Raw genomic sequence first — 22,290 nt, forward strand, 5'->3', positions numbered from 1 at the left:
CAGGACTGTTAGTCAGCAACCAGTTTTCAACAAATAGTAGTTATATTAAGGATGCTGCCTAATTTCTCTTAAGGAGAAGGCTTGCACGGGACATGTTCAAGCACTTAACAACAAAGACAAAATAATTAAAAAGAACATAGAAACATGATTAAATATTGAGCAAGGGGTAAGAGAAGACAGCTGCATGTGTGCTGCTGTAAAGGGACAAAGGTAGAGGCAGGCCCAGAATGGTGAAAATAGAAATCCTGCTAAAATCAAGACCTGCACACTCAGGGAACAGCACAACTGATCCTTAACTTGCTATTCAAGGAAGCTCTAACATAGCAAGAAAGTTGATTTCTATGGGTTTCTTTTTGTGCAGACTGGACTTCCACAGTCGGTAAAAGGAAACAACAGCAGGATTTTGTGCTACACCTATTTCTGTGCATGTACAAATATGTATGTGCCAGTAGCCCTTTAAAGATCTAACAGTAGATCAAGTACCCATCCAGCGGGAGCTCTGCCAGAGGGTGTACCTAAATACCTGGGAACCCAAAGTGGGGAAACCACACCAGGCCCAAAAGGGAAGACAGATTAAAAGCATGTTGTAGTTTCCATAAGAGCTGCTGAACAGCGGTTCTGTAGCACACACACTGAACCCTTGTGTTATCTAACATCCTGATGCACAAGAGAGGAGTTACTTCACAGAAAGATTCCTACCTCTATAAAACAACCCTTAGAATAAGGATTCCCTTAGATTAATAACAAACATTACACATTCAAATCACAGCTACATCTTTGCAATTAGTCTTCTATTAAAACACAGATGAATAAACAAAAATACATATGTATAGATGCATAGTCTACACATAAAAAATCCAAAAAGCATCTCAGAATGGTAACATCTCCTGATAAAGCAATAAAATGAAACTATGCAGTTGGTATTTGCACTTTTATGAGATTCAGCAAGGCATACAACTCTTTATATTGAGCATATTTGTTCCAAAAGTGATCTAATGAACCTTTGTAAATTAATGGGTGTAATATTGCACTTAAAACCATGTACAATTTCCCATCATTGGGAAAAAGTCCTGCAGCAAGTTATATCAAATGTAGCATCTCTGTGATGTGATTTCATTAAGTTCTTGGTTCATTAGCATATGATATGTAGAAGGAAGATAATGATTACAGAACTCATGAAATGCTACATTGTCAGCTGAAATCACAACAGGATGAGGAAAAAAGAGGTAACGCATGCATGAAGACTGTCTTTCAGAATGACATATTCAGTTGGCCCAAGGCTCTTTGAGACATGAGACACATGAATGCAGTGACAGATAATGTAAGAGTAATGAGTTATTTGGTTTATTTCACATACTATTCAACAACATTTAATTACAACCCCAGTCTTCCATCAAAGTAACATGAAGAAGACTGCAAGATTTTATTTGTAGAACAGTGGGCTGTTGACTCATGGTTTTATTGAAGCCAGACAACACTAGCTTTCACTGCCTCAAATATTCAAGGACACAGTTTAATAAACTCTGGTGGTTTGAAAAATCTAACTACAGCAGACACAACTGATAACTGCTTTCAGATAATATCTGGAATTAAATATTAGTGAAAAAACCCTAAAAATACTATGTGGAAAAACACTATATAATAAACATGTAAAGAAAATATACATAAATATACATAAAATTGTCCATGTGCAATGAGCATTATTGCAATGACCATCATTAACTGTCTCCTAAGTTGTTCCAGGTAATCATGCAAATGAAAGTCTCTTCTCCTAAATTTTCAAAATCATGTAAACTCCTTGTGTTACCAGAGTAGAAAGCAAAACTACTGTTCAATTAAGGTGAGCAGAACCCATGATTTTTCTAAATCTCATAGTTACACTTGTAGCCTTGGAAAAGCATAGACTTCACAGAAATCCCATCTTGTATCTGGGTGAATCCTGAACTTCCATACACTAATTCACTAGATTATACTCAACACACTTTGCTCTTCTGGTATAAGTCAGTGTAAAAGAAAGAGTCAGACCTTGAAACGTGATCACCATACATCTGATCTTGTTTCTCCAACCCTCCAAAATGAGGCCTGGGATGTAATTTGAGAGATCTTCTAGTCCAGAGCATTCACCTAATGCAAGATCACATTCAGTATACATTAAGGATGCAGATCAAGTTTCCATGAGGTAATGGCCCCATTGCTTGCAGAAAGCAAACATGCCAGCACACTAAAAGAAAATACATTACCCAAAACTTTCATAAAAAGGTGTCAGCAACTGTTTGTTTATTTATATTTGATTAATATATTTGAATATATTAATATTGAGTATGTTTATAATACTCAACACTAGATTGTTGATCTTGCCTCAGAGAAATCAAGCCATTTCTTAAGACTGATAAAATGATTGCCCAATCCCCTTTAGCACCTGTTCCAGCAGGCCTTATTAACACAAGACTGACATAACAGATGCCTTAAATTTCTCTTTGTGCAGCCAAAACTCACATCTTGTCTTTCTTTAAAAGGGCACTCTTTACTAGGCTCTTACTCCCACTTTACTCAGACTGTCTCACACATTTCATCTTTTCGAAGCCTCTTGTTATTCATAATGTCATTCTGAGGACTGCAAACTATGCACCAAAGCAGGCAGGACACATTATTCCACTTGATACCTGATCAGTACATCAGCTACAGGAGTAAACATAACCCTTTGACATATTTATGACACTTCCAGCTTAAGAACTTTTTTCCCTTTATTATAATAGCCACAATGCTGTCAACACTCTGATCCCCTGGTATCTTTCCTGCACTCTGTTGTCTCTTATTTTATGTTTTAAATGTTGATTTTCTTTCCCCTAAGCAAAACCTTGTTTACTGAATTTTTTCATATTGTTTTCTGGCTATTATATCCCTTTTCCAAGTATATTTTAAATCATAAACCTATCCTTCAAAATTCTTTAGTATAGTGAAAATTTTACAATATTCTCCCTTCTGTTACTTAATAAAAGTATTGAACAGCAATGGAGCTGGGACCGAGAGAGAGCTGTGTAGGTAGAATCCCACCTGATAGAACCTCCTACTTTGACAGAAAACTTTACATGTTTCCATTCTCTTTGAAGAAATATTTTAAACTCTTTAAAATATTTCAATTTTACAATGATTTGATCTTAATTACCTCTGCCTACTTTACTTGTGAGAACATAGGACAGTAGCAGACGCCTCAGTGAAATGAAACTACTTATATCTCATTTACTCTCCCCTCCTCACCACACCCCTTATCCACACAGAGCTGCCTGCTAAAAAATGACTTAGAGGATAGAAACAGTGTGGACAAAACAAGATGAAAATGGGGAACCCCAGATGTTAATTTTTATCGTTGTATCTGATTTCTATAATCATCTTATATAATCCAGGCCTATTGTTTGAGTCAAGCCTCTATAGCTTGTTCTTAGATCTCTTTTATTCTCAAACAGGATAAAGCATCAGTTTTCTGGCTTGAAGAACCTCTGTGCCCAGGGACTGTAAAAAAACGTGACTCAAGGCAAATATGCAAGGGAAATCCTAAGAATGAAGTGATGAGAAGAGACAATGGCAACAGGAGCTCACCACTGACATCACTGAATTCTGGTGAGAAGGATAAAAATGAAGAACCAAATTCTGCTTTTGTCTGTACTCATCACCTGGTTGTTGCAGAACAGCTTGTTTCCAACAGAAACCCAAGCAGGCAGGAAAAAAAGGTAGCAGTGTAATTCCATGGCTGCTCTTCTAGAACTACAAAATGCTGATAAAACATAAAAGTAGGAACGACGTGATGTGATCCAAACCCTACAATTCCAGCTGGTTGTAGCTTTTTGGGTGTGTTGCTCCATATCCTGAAGAACAGCACACAAACCAAGGATAAGAATCTTCTGTGATACAGTTCCAGCAAATCACCTGAGCATGCAACTGTCCTGAAATCAGCACCTGCCCCAGAGGCAAGAAGGTGGCAGAAATATCACAGCAGTAATACTCAGGGTTGTGTCTGAACTCTCTCATTGTCACATCTCCACCTGTTCTCGGTGTGCTTTTAAGCAGAAAAAGGAAAACTGAATCTCTAAAACCCCACTAACAGGCAGAATGAATAGGAATAGATTAGTAAAGTGAAATAGCTAGTCCTGAGGAGCCAGTGCCTGTGCTATAAGGATTTCAGAAGGTATAACACTAAACTGGTTCCATTATAATACCAGGGACTGAATACACTGGGGGTACTTGTGCGTTTGTCATCTGGTTTAGGTTCATCCTAAGGGAATGCATTTTTGTGTTCTGAGGTCACTCTGTGATGTAAGCCAAAGCTTGGTAATTGGGGAAAGCTTGCTTCAAAAACCTAATATACATGGACCTAACATGCTAAAGGGTGCTGAAATCTTTGCATTCATTAGAGGTCTGCCATTCCCTTAGCAAAGAACTGTGCTGGTTTTGTTGCCAAGGCCCTCCTCCAACTGCACACAGGAGACAGACAGTGCCTGAAACATACAATTGGAGCATTCATGGCAGAGAAATGAATTCAGCTGTGTGAAAATTTTGAAAATTGAACAGCATTTTTTTTTCAGGCCATATTTACCTTTACAAAAGCAGCTGATTACACAAATTGTATTTTAAGCTGCATTACACTCAGCAGATAAATTGTGCAAAGTATGGAGTATGTTAAGCCACTGATAGTACCGTGAGTACAATGCTGCAGTGTGATGCACAACAGAGAGATGGATGCCACTAAATCTAAAGTTTTCTATACACACTTCAAATCCAGAAGCAATACAGTGTTTTAGCTCAATATTGAACATATGCTCACAAATCCTTTCAGAGATTACCTAGTTCTTCACAGGGCCAATGCACATATCCCTCCACACTACCCCACAACTGGGTCCACCAGGAAACACAGGGCAGAAACAGCCAGGAGTTTGTAAGAAGAGGTAACCCATGTGTGCTGGGCACAGTGATCAGAGTTTAGCACCTGCTGAACAGGCAGCAAAGGAAGCAGCAATCTCCTCCAAGGGGCTGGGAAGCTGAAGGACCAGGATGCAGTAAGGCCCTAGGCTGAAGGGGAAGAGATGGCAGCCAGAGGGCAACAGGAGGTTGAAGAGCATGTGTCAGGCCGAGGAGGTGGTGAGAACAAAGCTGCGGTTGTGGCAACTCCAGGTATGGGAGAGTGAAGGGCAAGAGATTGTGGTAATGGTTAGTGTCTCCTTGCTGCAACCCTTCTGTATTTTTGGAGTACTTTAAATCACTGTGAGCAGCATTTACAAATAGAGAGAGCTGCCATCACCTGCCAGGTCCTCCTGTAGCACCTCCTGCCAGCAACCTGGAGCACCAGGCAATTGCTGCAGATACCTGACAAGCTCAGCAGCACCAATCTCATGTAGCTGTACTTCTCTGTGTGAAACACGTGCCATTTGGATTTATTTATTTCCAAGATATCCCAGTCCCAAGTCATCTCAGGTAAAAGAAAATAATTTGATTTCATCTTTCTAAAGCCTGCACTTACTAGGTTTTTTTTCAGAACATGGTAGAACAGATACTTCTTAAGTATCTGCATTGGCTGATTCTTGTACTTAAGAAAATTACCCTACATAGTTTCTTTGCAATGCTCTTGAGAAACCAATATATTCAAATTAAATTATTTGATTTGCAATTCTGTCTTTTGGTAATAATTTGCCCTGTAAATCATAAGTATGGCACAATGATTACAGTTTTTTTTAAAAATGTTTTCTTGATTATTCCTCATTTGCACTTGTTTGAAGCTATTTTCATTCAAGTGATAAGAAAGAATGTAATACAAGCATTCCCATATTTGTACTATGAACTCAAATAATTCAGGAAAGCTACTTAAATAACAACGTCTATTTATCCTACACATTGCTTTTTATTTTTCTTCCTCCTGGTCTCAGTCAAGACTGCGGCTTCACCGTTCAAGCACAGACCTGTGCAACTCACACCCCGCGGCCAGAAGCAGCTGGCAGAATGTTTTATCCCACTCACATCAGAGACACACAAACAGGTTGGTACATTTTAATTAGCTTCTGTGCATAACAAGTTCCTAGGAAGCAACCTGGAGAACACTCTCGAAGCCACACTTCCTCCACCTTCATTCCTGCTGAGGTGAACAGGCAGAGCTGCAGGCCCAGGGAATGGAAGGGCTTGACAGGAACCAGGAAAAGCTGAACGCCCTGGTTGGAGCCCAGCCTGGGAAGGCACATGGTAAGAGCAGGAAGGCAAGAATCTTGGGAAGCATGGTGTAGGGACTGCTTTGGCAAACTGAACATAAAATAAAAGGCTGGGTGTTGTGCTGGTAGAAGATGGTATGCCCCTCCTGCTTTTCATGAGGAAAGAGGTGAGGGTGTGTGAACCTCATTGGCATGGCCCATTTCAGACACCTGCACCTCAACTGGTACAAATCTGAATGATCCCCGTATTGCAACCCCCGTAACTCCTAAGTCCATGACATAACACTGGTAAATTCAAATATCTAATGATTCGCCTATTTAATGGGATTCTGCATGCCAGCTATTTGCAAACATGAGGTTTAGATCAAATTATTTAAAGTAAGTTTTTCTTTCTTGCCTCTGCCGGCTTTCTTATTTATTTCTCAATACCAGAGCATTCCTGTGTCCGAAGGCTTTGCAGGCAGCCGGACAAGCAGCATCAATGCTTTCTTACAGAAACACCAGACGCATCCAAAACCACGCTGCTCTAAAACGGGCATAGCTTTCATAGACGTTGATTCTCACTCAAAACCCACTCTGCCTCCACCGAGACCCACCTGCTGCCCCGCGAACACCCAGGGCACGCACTGCACCGGAGCCGGGTACAGGTGGAGGTGCGGGACATCCCCCGCGGGCACAGGTCGAGGTGCGGGGCATCCCCCGCGGGCACAGGTGGAGGGAGCCCTGCGGATCCTCCGGCGGCGGAGGGATGGCCCGGCCGGCCGGGGCTGCATTCACAGCGGGGCTGGGACCCAGCCGGCGGAAGCGGAGCGCTCCGGAGTCGCGATGCCACCCGGGGCTGCCCGTCCGCCGCCCGCCCTCCCTCCCGGCCCCGGGGCTGCCCCGTACCTTGTAGTGTCGGAAGCCGTGCAGCTGCCGGCCGCTCACATAGCGCCACCGCCACATCGCCGCCCTGCCCTGCGCCGCGCCGGCACCGAGGCACGGAGGGATGGCAGCGATGGGAGGACGGATGAGGGAGGCGGCGGGGCCGGGGGCGGGCGGAGGGCGGCTCCCCGGCCGCGCCCCGCGGGCTGGACCTGCCCCCGGCTCCGGGATCCGCGCCGGGGGTGCCCGCGGGGCCGGCTCCTGGAGCTGGCTCCCGTGGGAGCGGGCGGCTCCCCGCGGCCCCAGGACGCTCCGGTGCCCGCCTGCCAACAGGGTGTATCTCACACCCGTAATGACCTCACGGCACCAAGGCACGTCGCAGAATCACCTCCGAACTGTTTTTCTCGCTACGGGTGAATTGAAGATGCCGTATTTACAGCGTACGGGAGGGAGGACGCGCCCGTGAAGTCGCTATACAAAACAACGTTGAGTAACAAAAGCAAAACATGCCAAGTAACACTACACAAACAGCGTTAAGTGCCACGTTTCAGTGACAAGTGACACTGAGGATTAAGGTTTATCTTTGCATTCCAACAATAATCTGAGTCTTGTTTCTTCTTATTGCACCTGCACTGGAGCCTGCCACACCACATCAGTCAGCAGTGCGCTCTGCGCCTCCTGATTTCTAAGGAACTGAGGAACTGGCTTAGGCAAAAAACCAACCAACCAAACAAAAAGACTGGAAAGCATCAGGAGTAACGCTTCAGCTGCAAACGTATTTCAGCATATGGCATGACACCTTGTGTTACCTTCGCTGTACGCTGCTGGGAGAGAGAGTTCAAATCATACACATCAGGGTCTGAGATTTTATGGACCAAATGGAACCTCTCCAGAAAGCAAATCAATTAAAATCCATTACTTGCACCCCACGAGGCATCTCATCTATTGTGAGAGTCAGTGTTATTTTACAAACCGGGCAGGTTTGATAAGAATTATGCACAAGTTATGATCGTTAAGTGCAAACTGTATGCAATGGTTTTTGTTCCGTATTATTAATCACACATTAATCAATTGAGATGTGCTTACACCTGCATTCTGTTTCCAGCAGCAGCAGCAGCTGAACTTCTGCTCTTGAAAACAACCCCGAACTTTAATACTTAGCTTCAGGTTACTGATATAAAAGCTTGATACTGGTTAAGAAAGCTAAAGTGTATGAACTTTAGTTCATGAGTCAACTCTAATTTTAATTGGTGTTCATAGCCTCAATTCTGATTTGGGATCCCCTCCATTGTTATTATCACATTTTTAAATTGTTTTATGCTATTGAATTAATTTACAAGGGTACATAAGAAAAGATTCATGACCTGTACTGTACCCACTGCAGTCTTTTAGTGCAAATAAGTTACTAAAACAGGCCAAAGCATTTCAGAATTATCACTTTCACTTCTTAACTCTCACCTTAGAAGCCTCAAACCTGAAAGCAGAAATTTGTCTGAACAACTATTAGGAGTATGATGGACAGTAGTAGAAAAGGTGTTTGCTTTTCTGGAAGGTAGAAAGTGGGCAAAAAAGAGAATTTTTTCTCTTTGCAGGCTTCTAGATTTATGTCAAAAATATATAGATACAGAAGATACATAGATATAGCAGACAGAGAATACAAGTTTTATTTCCTATTCTCTCAAAACTATTTTGGTGATAAGTGAAACACAAAAAAATCCTCAAACCCTCACAAATACTTCACTAAACAAGGAATGTCAAAGACTGCCTACATGTGAAAATGCAATTGCTCAAACTTGTACTTCAGCATGTTCTGTGTCTGCTAATGAGCACATCAAAGGAGGCAGCATAAGTTATACTAAAGAGCGGGAACCAGACTGGTGAATAAGTATGGAATATCACAGAGCAAGCTGGGACACAAGTAGCAAGGGGTTTGAGAATACTGTGGAAATTATACTGATCTGTGTCACTACAGGACATGAAATAACAGAACACAGACACACAGCTCTCTCAAGGGTAAGAAGAGAATTTTTAATTTCTGACTCCAACATTTATAGATTTCCAAAAGTGACAGTGGATTGGAGGGTGGCAGTGCCACCTCTCCAATGACACTGGACAAACCAACAGTCCATCAAATTTTTCCTCCTCCATAAAAGAATGCAAAACAATAAGTTATTTACATAAAGTGTGTAAGAAAGTTTGTTACAAGAATGTAAACACCAGAAGGCTTAGAAAAACTTAAAAGATCAGGGTGACAGATCTGCTAGCTGTTGATTTAAGGAATTTCCTTGATTTAGGCATCATGGTTCATATGAATAGCTGGCCTTTAAGACCACACAGACAGACCAGCCAAGCCCAGGTGCAATCTAGGCTCAAGCCATGTGCTTTACCTGCTATGTCTCCATGCATACCAGAATGGTAGGCAAATAGATGAGGGCTCAGGATGGCCCTGAATAAATAATAAATACATTATACACACGCACACACACATATATATATGAAGTAAATAATAAATAAATAACCCAATAAATCCTTGGGTTTCGTTCTTCTCTCTCTAAGTTATAATAATAAATTAATAATGATGGAGCTTCTTGGATAGGGAACACTGCCTATTATGACAACATTGATTTTTAATAATTTATTGTGTCTTGTTTATTCCCCACCTTAAAGTTGTCTACTTTGCAATAGCCTTTATCTAGAAGGCATCTAATAGCATATTCCTGCCTACTTCAAGAAGTGAAAAAAAGCAGAAAGAAACCATGTAGAGACCAAACCCAAAATGACCAGCTGCCAAAGCAGTAGAAGAAGGAACTAATGTATTACCCTACCCTCTCTTTAATATACTATTCTCCCTTGGGCAAGGCATTTTTCAGGAACAGTGTTTGTAAAATCTTCAACACAAGGGTACACTACGGTCATGATTAGGCTAAAGTTGTATTAATACTAGACCTAAAAGAGGAAATTCAATATCTGGAGTTACTAAAATTTGTAAAATTCAGTGTTACAGGCCCTTCAGTAATTTTAAAATTTTGTTGAATTAAATTAAGAGGAAAAACTTTCATGGCAGTAAACTGGTCTAATAACTGAAGTTTAAAATATGTCACTTTTCTCCAGCTCTGAATATAGACCTGCATTTTTTTCTCACCAGCTAGAGCCAAAAGAGAGTACTTTTATGACAGATGTTCAGTTTCAGATTGGAAAATATTATTTTATTTGCACTAACCCCATTAAACTACAGAGGCGTCTCATAAAAAGTAGGCAAATATGTTTCCCAAATGTTACTGTCTGCCAGAAAGTTATGTACTCATGCTCCTTTTACAGCACTGACACAGAGAAATAGCAGGAGATGAGAAAAATGTCAGCCACTGCAAGATGCCAAGGGAGCACTTGGAGGTGGGATGAGCTGGCTTAGGCTCAGGGAGCAGCCAGGACACTCCAGAGCCTGGAGCCCCTCCTGTCTTTCAGACCCAGGGGCAAGGGCTGCTAAAGAGATGCTCCCTGGGTGTGCTGATTCATTTAAAACCTTTTTTTTGCTTTTGATTCTTAAATGATCAGCGATTAATTTTTAATTTGTGTGAATGTTAGAAACTGAGTCTTTGATCCACTGCAATCTGGCATCCCCTGAGGGGTTTTGTGGGATTTTTTTTTCCTCATTTCTTCCACAGTTTACAGCTCGCCTCGGCATAGTGATGCACTGTACTGTGAAAGAGTACAATTTAATTTAAAGTGAAACTGACATTGTAGCTTGAGGATTTAAAAGATTTAAGTGTTTCATGTTACTTCCTAAAAAAAAAAAACTTTAGAAAGCTTGGAATGATCAAACTGCAACACAGCCTGCAGAAGAAAATGTTATTTTGGATCTAGACTGTGATCTGTCTAGCCTAGGCCTTTGGATCACCTCTCGCCTGACAAACTCATAAAAACCTATCTGACCCTGAAAGACAGGCTCTAAAATACTTGATGAGTTTTTCCTCACCTACTTCATCCCAGTTCAGTGTCTGAGATACTTGTGACTTTTAAAACTTTCCTGAAGGAATGACTCAAACCAAAAACCTTTTTCTGTGTTTGAATTTGACATTGTCTGTACCAGACTTTGTACACTGAAAAGCTTTTAAAGCTCTAACTCAGTGAGAGGAAATGAATCCATAAACCCATATTAGAATGAAGGACGGGCACATTCAATCAATATAAACAAGTGTTCCAAACTTCAGTAATTTAAGCTTCCTTACCTTTAACTCATCTGTGTAAAATACTTTCTGTTTCTTTGAAAGAGTTCTTTCTGTGGATTAAGGAACATCAGTGCAATCAACAGCACCACCAGCAAATAAATTCCCTTTTTTCTGGACTTCACTACAGAAATAAATTTTCTTATTGCTAACAGAAATTGTATTGTTTTCATATAATTTTCATGCAACAAAAGTACAAAAAGTACACAATTTCTTAATGTTCCCTGAGCAGCAGTAGATTTGATCTCAAATGCAAATACAGTCAATCAGTATATCAGATAAAACAGTGGACTCAAACCATTATTTAAGCCTGTGAAAACACAGATATGCTTGTATGTGTAGTTGAAAAACCAGTTCTTCAAAAAATAACCAATTGTGTTAATTATTACTTCCAGAATATGATGCACAGAAATTTTTAACAGACCTGAAGAATAATGTAGTGGTATTATGAAATTTCAGCTTTTGTCAAGAAGCTTGGCTTTTATTATTCCTTCTTGACAGTATTTCCAATAATGAAACAGAGATGTTATTTTTTTAAAAGCTGCAGCTCTGTTTTAGTTCCTAATATATATGGTGATTTTCTCACATGCTTCCTCTACTTCCATGCCATTTCAGTACTTGTTTGTGAAGAACATGAAAGCAAACAAAAGGAATCTATAGATTGGGTCACCTTCTTGGGATTCTATAGAACTAAGTTCCTCCCAGGTGTGAGCACCTTGGAATTCTTGGAAGGAATTTATGTACAGAGAAAATACTCTCACTAAAATAGACCAGACTTCTGTGGTCCATTTCTCTGTGGTTCAGCTCTAACATAAGATTATTTAGCTAAGCAGTGCAATAACATACATTTAAAAAAAAACCTACCTTGAGGATATATAATAGAATTAATTTGTCAGTCTGGTAATTTCAGAAGAAATACTGCAAGGTTTTGGAAGGATGAGAACCCAGTGCTATTAATTCTGTTTTGAATATAAAAATCAAAGGCAGTATATGGGGATTGGATGATGATGTTTCTGGCTCTTCTGTTTGCAAAATCCACTTTAATTAGTGGCAGTTTTATAAAGGGAATGCCAGATGGGTATTTGCCATGGGGTGCTTTGGGAAAAATACAAACTGAACTATAGACGGATATATGTAATTAGGGTTCAACAATAAAAATGCAGTCACGCAGTACCTTCCATCAAAATGTAAGTACTTTATAAATTCCAATCTAGCTGTGAGATACAGCTACCCTATTTTGCAAAGATTGTTTATTATTACTTGTGTTTAACAGCAGCACTGACAGCCAAGGTGACCTTGTCAAGAACATGCAATAAGCAATATAAAAATAACCTATCTGCAAAATATAAAATATAACCATCCTTTATAACCAATATAAAAATAACCATCGTTTTCTGCCAGTGTTTCCACTTGCACCAGTAAAGCATTTGCAAAGATGATCAGCCTTTTCTCCTTCTGTTAGCTGTAACTTATCATTCTATGAAAGAGAACATCCATGCAAAGCAGTTCCAATCCCAAGTCAACATCTTGGCACTGGCATTACTCTTTTTGCCAGTACATTTATCGGCTTTTTGCTTACGAAGTTTTAAAAAAATCTTATTTTAATGGTGTAACAGTAATATTTTTCATCAAGTGCCTTGTGTTTAGACATTACTTGCTTGGGTATCTAGGCAGTGTTTCCATCCCTGTGCTTTCTCTCCTTGAGGTGTTAAACGCTCATTTGAGATTTACTTCTGAGTGAACCTGGGTATCAGGAAGGATGCATGAGTGACCTTGGCTATAATGAAGGATGCAGAGGCGAAATCCAGGCTGAAAAACTTCTCAGGGAAGGGCAGAGCTCAGACGTCGCTCTCCACACCATGCTCTCAAAAATCAGCGCTGCCAACTCAGCCCTTGCCCTGGGCAGAGAACAGACGGCCCAGTTCGCGGCAGCCCCCTCGCTCGCGGCACCCCCAGCTCCGCCTGGGCCTCGGGGCAGCTGGGCAGGGAGGGCAGGAGGGCTGCGGGGACAGCATCGGCGCTTCCCGCCGGGAAATACCCGCTAGCTCCCGAGCAGCGCTCCCGCACCTCCCGCACCCCCGGGCCACCGGCCCGCCCCCAGCGCGCACCGCGCACCGCGCACCGCGACCCTCCTTCCCGGGAACCCCGCCCCGCCGCTGACGTCATCCCAGTTATGCCCAATCAGAAGCCGCGGCTCCGGCGGCGCCAAAGCTGCAAAGGGCGGGCACGGGCTGGGGGTTCCCTCGGCCCCGCCCCCGGTGCTCCCCCGCCATGTGACCGGGGACGCGGCGCCGCGCCGGGGGCGATGCCCGGCGGGAAGGGGAAGGTACCGGCGGCGGGACGGGAGGAGAAGGGGCTCGGCCGGGCCGATGAATGCTCCCTGGCCGGGCTGGTCAATGCTCCCGGGCCGCCCCGCAGGGCCGAGCCGTGGCGCTTCCCAGGGCGGCCTTGCCGTGCGTCCCGGCCGGCGGCCAGCCGCGCCTCCCGGCCCCGCTGCGAGGGGCGCGGGGGTGGCTGGTGGTGGCGGCGGCGGCAGAGGCAGAGCAGCAGCCGCTGCCGCGCTGTGCCCTCGCTGCCCGGTCATATCCGGCTCCAAGGCGGTGCTTGTGCTGCGGACCCGCCACGCTGGAACGCGGGGCGGGAGCGCGGGCCCTTCCCGCGGTGCTGGTGTGCGCGGTTGCGCAACACTGACAGTGAGATCCATCGCGGCACGGCTGCACCGGGGGCAGCGGCGGGCTCGGCCTGCTCACTTGGCCGACGGGGAAAAGTGCAGGGAGAGTAAAACTTGAGAGGAAAAGGGAATTGTGGGAATTGGCGAGGATTGATACTGTTTTGAGCAGCTTCGCTTCCTTGTCTGGGAGCGGAGGGAGGAGAAGCGCCCCGTACTGCTTTTCTGTCCCTTTCCTTTGGTGATTTGCTTGGTCCGTTGGATGTTCCCCGCAGAGGAGCAGTTAGGATGTGCTGGCTCTGATTAGCCGTGCTTAGGCTAATATTGATGCACTGCTGAAAGACGGACTACAAGTGTTGTTTGACGTATAGAGCTGACAAATGACAGATCTGGTTCCTAAAGAAATTTGTCTATACTGGTGTGCACGTTCAACTGCTTTTTAAGTATAAGCCCATTTAAAAGAAATTTTAATGGAAAAAAAATTTCAACAGCTTTAAAAAAAATCTACTGAAAAAAGCTTTAAAATAACCTACTGTACTTTGCATAAATAAACCTGTGAATTGACACTACACATATTTTCTTCTGAAAGGTTTTGCATTCTTGCCTAGTGAGAAAATGCACACTTAAGTGAAACAGGATTTAGCCAACTCTTGTTGCAATGTGGTAACAGCCTGTGATAACAGTAACTCCTTTTGCTGACAAAGATAATGTTCCTTGATGAATGAAAACTTATAAAGATCAAGGGAAAATAGAGCACTTGCTGACTATTAATTAAATTGATTAAAAACCCATGCTAACTTGAGACGTAACAAAAATGTGTGATACTGTTACTGTATCCTAAACTTTTTGGATAACTTAATTTTGTGTAAGCTTTTCTAAAATATGTCTCCTTTAACCACTTGCATAGACTCCAGATTTCTCTCTAACTACTTGGCACTAGTTATTAATACAAAGTATACTTCAATAATATTCTTATTCCATGAGAGTTGTTTTTTTCAGTGTAAGCGTATAGTAATTTATATTCTTGCTTAAAAAAGGATGTGTAGGTTTAAAAATCTTGGCATTCAAATGGTAGTCATATATATATCAGTGTAAGTCATTGAGAATAGTCTTTTACTTAGTGTAGTAAAAATCTTGAGCACCAAGAAAGGTTTTGAAAGAGTGTTTTAAAAATGTTGGTCTCATGCATCAATAGCAATGGGAAAATTATTTTAAGATTTTAATTTGATTTTAGTATTTCTTTGCCATGAGAGTAGAAGGAGGTATGGTATAGCAGGTTATCACTGACTGCTGTCACTGACTGTGATTGTACAGTATAATTTTTTTATGAATGATTACAGCTTGATGAGGACCTTTCTAGGGACCACATGTGTTCTTGTGAGTCATCTTTGGAAAATATGCATACTGATTTTCACAGGAGTAAAAAAATAATCTTCACTGGAAAAAAATACAAATCATTAAGTGTGTATTTGAATGCTCACTTGAGAGTTTAAAATGCAAGGATGTTTTCATATTAAATTAGAACTTTACTTTTTATCTAGGCACTAAATACAGTAGTTACACTTTTAAGAACTCAGTATCATGAATATGGTACTTTGCTGAAAGTGAGGTGCTTGTTATCAAATTCGGTTTTATACTCTCTTGAAATTGGAGTTTTGAAGGCCAACACAAGCTGAAGTGTTTTAGTTTGGAGTATTTTCATGTGAAACTGATAAGAACAAAGGTGAAAGATGAGGATGGCTGTTGGTCAATGTTGAATATTTACATTCTTTTATGTGATTGGTGCCATCAGTTTTTTTTTAAATATGAAAAGTCTCTGGCAAGTAGAGCTGTGATTTTCAATAGTTTTTCATTCTGCTCTGTTCAGGAAGACTGTAACAGTTGTATTTGAATAATTCTGACTGATGTTTAAGTGATGTGACTAATTTTTGGATTTGAAAGCCAGCAGCAGGAGGAGTTCATGTAGTGAAATGTTTTATCACTAGTTTTCTCCTTCAGCTTATGTTGCTTTTTGTGTTAGAGAAGGTGACGTGTCAAAGAAATGCCACTTGCATGTGAGGTAGATAATATATTGGGTCACGTGTTCCTGGGGGCTCTTCCTGTGGTTTTTGAAGTAACCCCAAAGAAGGGGGATTGTCTGAAGTGTAAAGGGTGTGTAGTGAGTAGCCTTTGAGCATGTGGTCCCAGTGACTTTATACAGGGTGTTTCTGGGTAGCAAGTCTTGGACATAAGTAACCTCACAGATTGGTTAAGTGGAGATGTTCTAGATAGGAACATCTATCTAAAAGTCCAATCCAGCACTCCAGCCCTATACTTGCAGTAGTCTGTTGTAAAATCCTTATGCATTTTCATGGTTTTTTCAGAGTCTGCCTCCCTTTTCCTCACACCTGCACCCATGTAGGCTGACTTACCTTTATCTCACTGGGAATAACTAAAGGAGTAATGGGGTAAGGTTGCTTGCAGTGCCCTTTATAAGGAGGACTTGGACCTAATTCCACTAATGCCAACAGGAGTAACTCAAATTTTTTTTGACTCATTTAGAAGGAGCTGCTCCAGAGACAAAATGCAGTGCTTTTAAGAGCAGAGATCAAGGCAATTTCTATATGAGGTAGCCATCCTAGCCTTCCCCTTTTTAACTCAAAATTTCAGAGGTCATATTTTGGCTTCTGACACCTCACACAATTTACAAGGTTTTTTGTCTGACTCTGTTTTGTAATAAATCTTGATTTTGTGATGTACATGCAGGTCTACGTGCTCTAGCTCTTTTGAGCCTGATTCAGTGATTTTTTTTTTTTTAATTCCAATACCTTGTTTCTAGACACTTCATGCATTCCTTTAATAAATTACACAAGTTATTTTTTATGTGCCCAGTTTTTATTTCACATTGAAAGAAAAAGTTTATTAACCTTGTGACTCAAGATTAAAAGAACTCACAGTTGTTGCTGCATTTCTTTGGGGGCAGCACAGCCTTCAGAGTAGCTTAATTATAAATATTTACTCCTGAGAATTAAGTTTCTTAAAATGTTAGTTTCTCTGCAGCCGTGAAGCAGGCTGGAGCAGAAGCAAAGAGCCTTTAAAACTTGCCATTTCTGCATGCCAGCAGATGTATTGCTGTGACAGAAGTCCTTGGACACCATCCTTCTGTGCCAAGGTGGCTTTGCAGGGGAAGGGTGACAGTGCTGTCCCCAACATTGGCACTGTTCCCACAGTGTCTGAAGGCAAAGAGCCAAACAGAGGCCCTGCAGGCTGTTCTCAGCTCCCTCACCTGCTCCCAGGCCCTCTCAGTAACTGTGAATTGAAGCTCTGGGTCCAGTTTCTTGAATTCACATCAAATATTTATATGGAGAGATTTAAATTGACAAGGAGTTTGGGATCCGGTAATTTGGCTCTGGAGGGCTTTTTTTGTGGCATTGTTGTTGTTTTTTTCCCAGTTTTTTAAGATAATTTAGAATGTGGGAAATGGTGGCAAGGTATTTGTATTAAAAATATGGAACTCAAAGCCACTGCTGTCAGTATCAGCAACCATAAGTCCTTCTCTTTTGTTTTCTTCCAAGTGGAGTCTGCCAGAATTTGCAGTAGCTGAGGAATATCTCATGTAAAAGATGTATTTCTTTACTTCCTTGGTTTGGGACTTCGGGGGCTGTTTTCTCAGTGCTTGTAGTGGTTATAAATTTCTGTGTGGTGGTAGCAGAAACTCTCAGATTTTCTTGAATCTGTGGAGAAGGATGCGTGGTGAAACAAAGAGCTAATTAACCAGAACTGTCCACAGTACCAATGGTTCCTCAGGTTGTAAATAAGCTGCCATGGTGTCAAACAGCTGCTGGACTGGTTCCACTGATCCATGTATCCTTTCTTGTGCTGCTGCACCAGCTGTAGATAACAAGTGCTTCTTCCCAAAGAAGTTTTCTGTCAGTTTGGTTCATCATTGCTGTGTCTGCGCACAGTCTGGTGAGTGCCAAGTGCTCGGAAAGAAGAAGGGGAAAAGGGGACTCCAGTTGTTTCTGGTTTGTCAAGGAACCACCTGCCCTGAGACAGCTCTGTAGTGCTGCTCTGAAAACCTGAGGAGCCCTGCCTTTAGTCAGGCTAAGGAAGTGCAGGGTTAAATAAAACTCTTCCACTCTTAAGTCATGAATTATGAAAAGTCTCCTTGCCTGTCACAGCCGTGACTGTCTCATACACTGAATTTCAGTTGTTTAAAAGTCACTCCCAGTGCAACTTCAGATTGCACTCTAAATAGAAGTGTAGTCATCTAAGCATAAACCTAGCTATTTGTTCTACTCAGTTTGCATTTTTGACCTTGTCACCTGTAAGCACATCCTTTCTATTTGCACCCTAACCCTTCTTACTTAGGGAGAGGGAGTTAACATGTAGCCTTTATCCTGCTGATTTTTATATGTCCCCTTCCCAAACCTTGGCAATTGTGCAGCAGTGGCTGTGTATCAGCTGCCACGTTCTGCTGTTCATCCCCTGCCTCTTATGACACGTTCTTTCTTTCCTGTGTTGGTACTGGACAGCACTGAGAAATTGAGGTTTGCTGTCCGTCAGCAAATGTCATGATTTTAAGAATAACATGAATTAGAAGCTTGACAGAGAGTAACTCCCTAGTTCTGTTTATTAAGCTTGCTAACAATGGAAGTATATTACAAAGCCTGTTTCATGCAACTCTTTGTGCATGCAATTATGTGCACTTATTTTCACTTATTTGCAACCATTTCTGGTTTTAACTGACCATCAGAAGTGGTGCCCTGTAAACCTGCTTGCAAGCTATGGTGCTGCTGTTGGCACAGACGTGTTTCTTAAAACTGGAGCATCCCATTCAGGAAATAAGCTTTAGATGAACTGTATTTGATGCTGTAAGTCTTTGTCTGCAAAATATATCTCGCAAAATGTTCTAGAAGCTACAAAACCAGGCATGTAAGCAAGACTCCCAGCACTGACTAAGGTTAAAAACCATTGGAAGCACTTGCCAAGAGGACAGCCCACTGCAGAGGTTCCTGTCTAAGCACTCTGGAAATTGAGGCTTAGACTAGTGTCTTCAATGGGAGGGAAGCAGTGTTTAAATCCTCTCTGTGTTGTAATGTTAACCTTTCTTGTTAAACTGCTGTAGTCTCCTTACCTGACATCATGTCCTTACCAAAGCGCTGTTGATTCCAGATTTAATACCATGTCAGATTCAAAATTGTACCTTTCATATATCTGTGGGAGTAGTTATGGGGACAGTTTGACTTTGGTGATAATGTGTAGGTGCTTTGAGGTGTAAATAGCCCCAGCAGTTTTAGAAGAGGCTCTTAGCAGGGTCACTTATCTTACCATGCACAGTGGGACTGTGTGACTGGAGGGGTGAAGTAAGATGCTGCTCACTGTACACTTTTGGAAACTGCTTGTTTCATCCTCAAGAGCACTGAAAAAACCCTATGGAAAACAAATATGCATTGCCATTCACAAAATGGACAAAAAGTGGCAAATGCTTGTGTTCTCAGGCACGTGGTGTGATTCTTGGGTCTGTGCAGGGCCAGGAGTTGGGCTTCTGTGGTGCTTGTGGGTCCCTTCCAACTCAGAATATTTATTCTATGATTCCGCTTTCTGTTCTTTTGTTGTGCATATGTTTGACATGTATGTTACGGTCCTGATTGACCAGCCTGGCAGAAAATGTCTGTGCTGATTAACTTAACTTTGGAGTAATAATTACTTATACATAGGAACTGGAATTGCTTATCAAAAGAGAAGGCATATCAAAAGAAGACAGATGTAGTTAGATGATATAGTCAGTGCTTTCTAAAATAAATTTCAGTAGCACAGTAGGATAAGATGTTTATCGTGGTCAAGTTCAATTTCTGTGTGTAAACTGGTGTTGAATCTGAGACAGCTTTGGATGTGATAACAGGCAGTTCTCTCATCTTCAGCTATTTTCAGATGTTACAATCTCTTGTATGAAATTAGCACTGGGTGCTAATCGTGTTTCATTACTTATCTAATGCTCCAAATGACTTCTGGCATCCCTTGTAAGGGGAAGGCAACATTTTTCTTGGGGAAATGGTTGTGGAAATAAGTGTAATTCTTACAGCTGAAAGAGCCTGGGGTGGTTTTTCTTTGGTTGATTAGTTATTTTTAATGGTGAAATGTATAATGATACCTAGTGTGACCTCCTGCATAAACAAAATTAAAGCACAATAAATATGACTTTGAAGGCATTATTTAGGTAAAGTGTATTTTGGTGAGCTGTTCCTGTGTAACATAATATTTTCAGCTTTGCTGAGCAGCTATCAGGTATTATGAGATGTAACTTAGACCAACAGAAAGTGTATTTATCAAAAACTTAATTTACCCCTGACCTTGGTGATGATGTTATTATTTAGAGCTGCATAAAAGATGCTTGCAAATGTTTGAGACTTTTTTTTTCCTGAGCTCATTAAAAATTGGAATTTCTTTGTAAACATTCAGAAAATACTAGTGGCAATCTAGAGTAAGTAAATTTAGCTTGAAATTGATTATCTCTACCCTGTGTTTTTAATGGGTTTGTTTCTCCTTTCTCTAGCGGAAGAGACTTTGGAATGCAGACCGCACACCATTCCCAGATGAGGCACCCCTAGGTCTGAAAAAATCAAATCTCAGGACATCAGTGTCTGCTACTTCGATTTCCAATGCGTGGCTTAGGTGTGGGGATGGTTTTGAGAGCACTTCAGTGCTGGAGGTAAAATGCTGCCTTAGCGGTGTAACAAAGAGATGCAAACTGACAGTGAATTTCCATGCTCCAGTGAATAATATGTTGCCTTTTCTTTTGGTGTTGTTTCCAAACTAACAGCATGTTGTTGCCACTGTCAAAATAGACAGAAAGTGGAAAGCACAGTTACATAAGGACATTGTCTTAACTTGTTAGTGTAACTTGGGAGCATATGTTAATGTGTTGTGTTCTAGATAGCACTCATCACTTGGAAAATTTCAGTAATACACTGAAGGATGCAAAAGTAATTTGGCGTTTGGGATGGAGTGCTACATTTCCTAAAAAATATGGAACAAAAATGCCGTAGTTTGCATTTGAAGAGTTTTTGTTAGACCTAAATAGTGTGTTTGTAATAGTGAATTAAGTGTAGAAAATCCTGCTTGATCAACCAGATCTGAATGAAAAGTATTTTGTGCTGACCCAAGCTGCTTTTCTGTTTCTTTTTCTGGTACTGAGCAGTCACAGTGTTGCATATCTTATGGGATATAGTAAAATCAGAGACAGGGCAACCAAGAAATTCTTTCTGTAACTTTTCAAGAGGACACATGCTTTATCAAGCATGTTGTTACTGCCCACTTTTGACATTTTAGTGCTGAAAGTAACTCCTGTTCTTCTCAAGGTCACATGTGATTTCTGTCATAGTCATAGAAAATTTGTATTTTCCAAATCTATGAAAATTCAGATTTTATATTACTATACTCATGCTTTAATACTTCATTATATTACAGTCTTGTAAAAGATTTTAATTTGAAATTGGTCTGCTAAGCTTTGGTAGGTGAGTAACAACAGCTTTAAATATATTGATACATGTTAAAATTATTTTCCTAGTGATTAAATCTCTGTCTCTTTTTAATATAGTCCCAGAGGCCATCCAATAAGAAATCCAGGATTAAGAAGCATCTTGGACCACTGTTAACATCTGCTGAAAGTGCATCTAGTATGTTTTGATTATTTCATGTTAATGTTGTCAGACTATTGTTACTTTATTTTGTTCTCTATTTGGGTAGAAGTTGGCTCAAAGTACTGGTTGCTTTCTTCTTCTGTTACTGTAATTAGAAGCTAATTTTTATAAGACACACAATCTCTCACTGTTGTGGTGGGGCTCATCCATTCACCCATAGTGCCAGAAATTTATTCTGCAAAGCTGCAGGCACTCAGCTATTGCTTTTGGAAAGGTGAAAGAAGCATCACTAATGCTGTATATGGTGTGTATTATAAAAGGGATGGGATATTTAAATGGTTCACATTTCATTAGGAGGGAATGAAAAATAACCCTTGGCTGTACAGATTGGAAGTGAGATTATTCTGTTATCTTCTAGATAGACAAGCAGGCATGAGAGCACACATATTTTGTTAATATGAGCAATTGGTAGAAAACCAGAGTTTTATCAACCTCCTGCTTTTACGATCTTCTGTATGCCCCCAAGTTGCTTAATATTGGCATTAAGAGAAAGAACTCTAGTCAGAATAAAGAGGAGGAGGCTCTTTCTTCTTACTGGCTCTTTCTAGTTCTTTCCTTTTTTTTTTGAGCCCAGAAGAAAGGAAAGTAAGAGGGGATGGTATTTTTCAGTCTATTTCTGCTTGCTCCAGCAGCTGTGCTTCTGTTGGATGTAACTAGGTGAC

At 41.2% G+C, this 22,290-nt stretch overlaps 2 protein-coding genes across 3 annotated transcripts in view; one reads left to right on the forward strand and one right to left on the reverse strand.

The window, feature by feature from the left end:
• LOC115901326 (ethanolaminephosphotransferase 1-like) overlaps positions 1-7,182 on the reverse strand; it is a 54,684-nt gene extending 47,502 nt beyond the window's left edge. Inside the window, exon 1 of the mRNA XM_030943884.1 lies at positions 7,080-7,182. Within this exon, the coding sequence (XP_030799744.1) occupies positions 7,080-7,136 (57 nt within the window). The 5' untranslated portion in view covers positions 7,137-7,182. The remainder of the gene's footprint in view (positions 1-7,079) is intronic.
• A 6,335-nt stretch (positions 7,183-13,517) lies between these two features.
• SPIDR (scaffold protein involved in DNA repair) overlaps positions 13,518-22,290 on the forward strand; it is a 196,314-nt gene continuing 187,541 nt past the window's right edge. For both annotated transcript variants that reach the window (XR_004060525.1, XM_030943524.1), the window contains exons 1-3: positions 13,518-13,604; positions 20,482-20,637; positions 21,526-21,604. Coding sequence is in view for 1 of the 2 variants with exons in the window: in XM_030943524.1 (XP_030799384.1) it covers positions 13,584-13,604; positions 20,482-20,637; positions 21,526-21,604 (256 nt within the window). In the remaining variant the exon portion in view is untranslated. The remainder of the gene's footprint in view (positions 13,605-20,481; positions 20,638-21,525; positions 21,605-22,290) is intronic.

The sequence above is a fragment of the Camarhynchus parvulus genome, chromosome 2, assembly GCF_901933205.1.
Source record: "Camarhynchus parvulus chromosome 2, STF_HiC, whole genome shotgun sequence".
Taxonomy (NCBI): domain Eukaryota; kingdom Metazoa; phylum Chordata; class Aves; order Passeriformes; family Thraupidae; genus Camarhynchus; species Camarhynchus parvulus.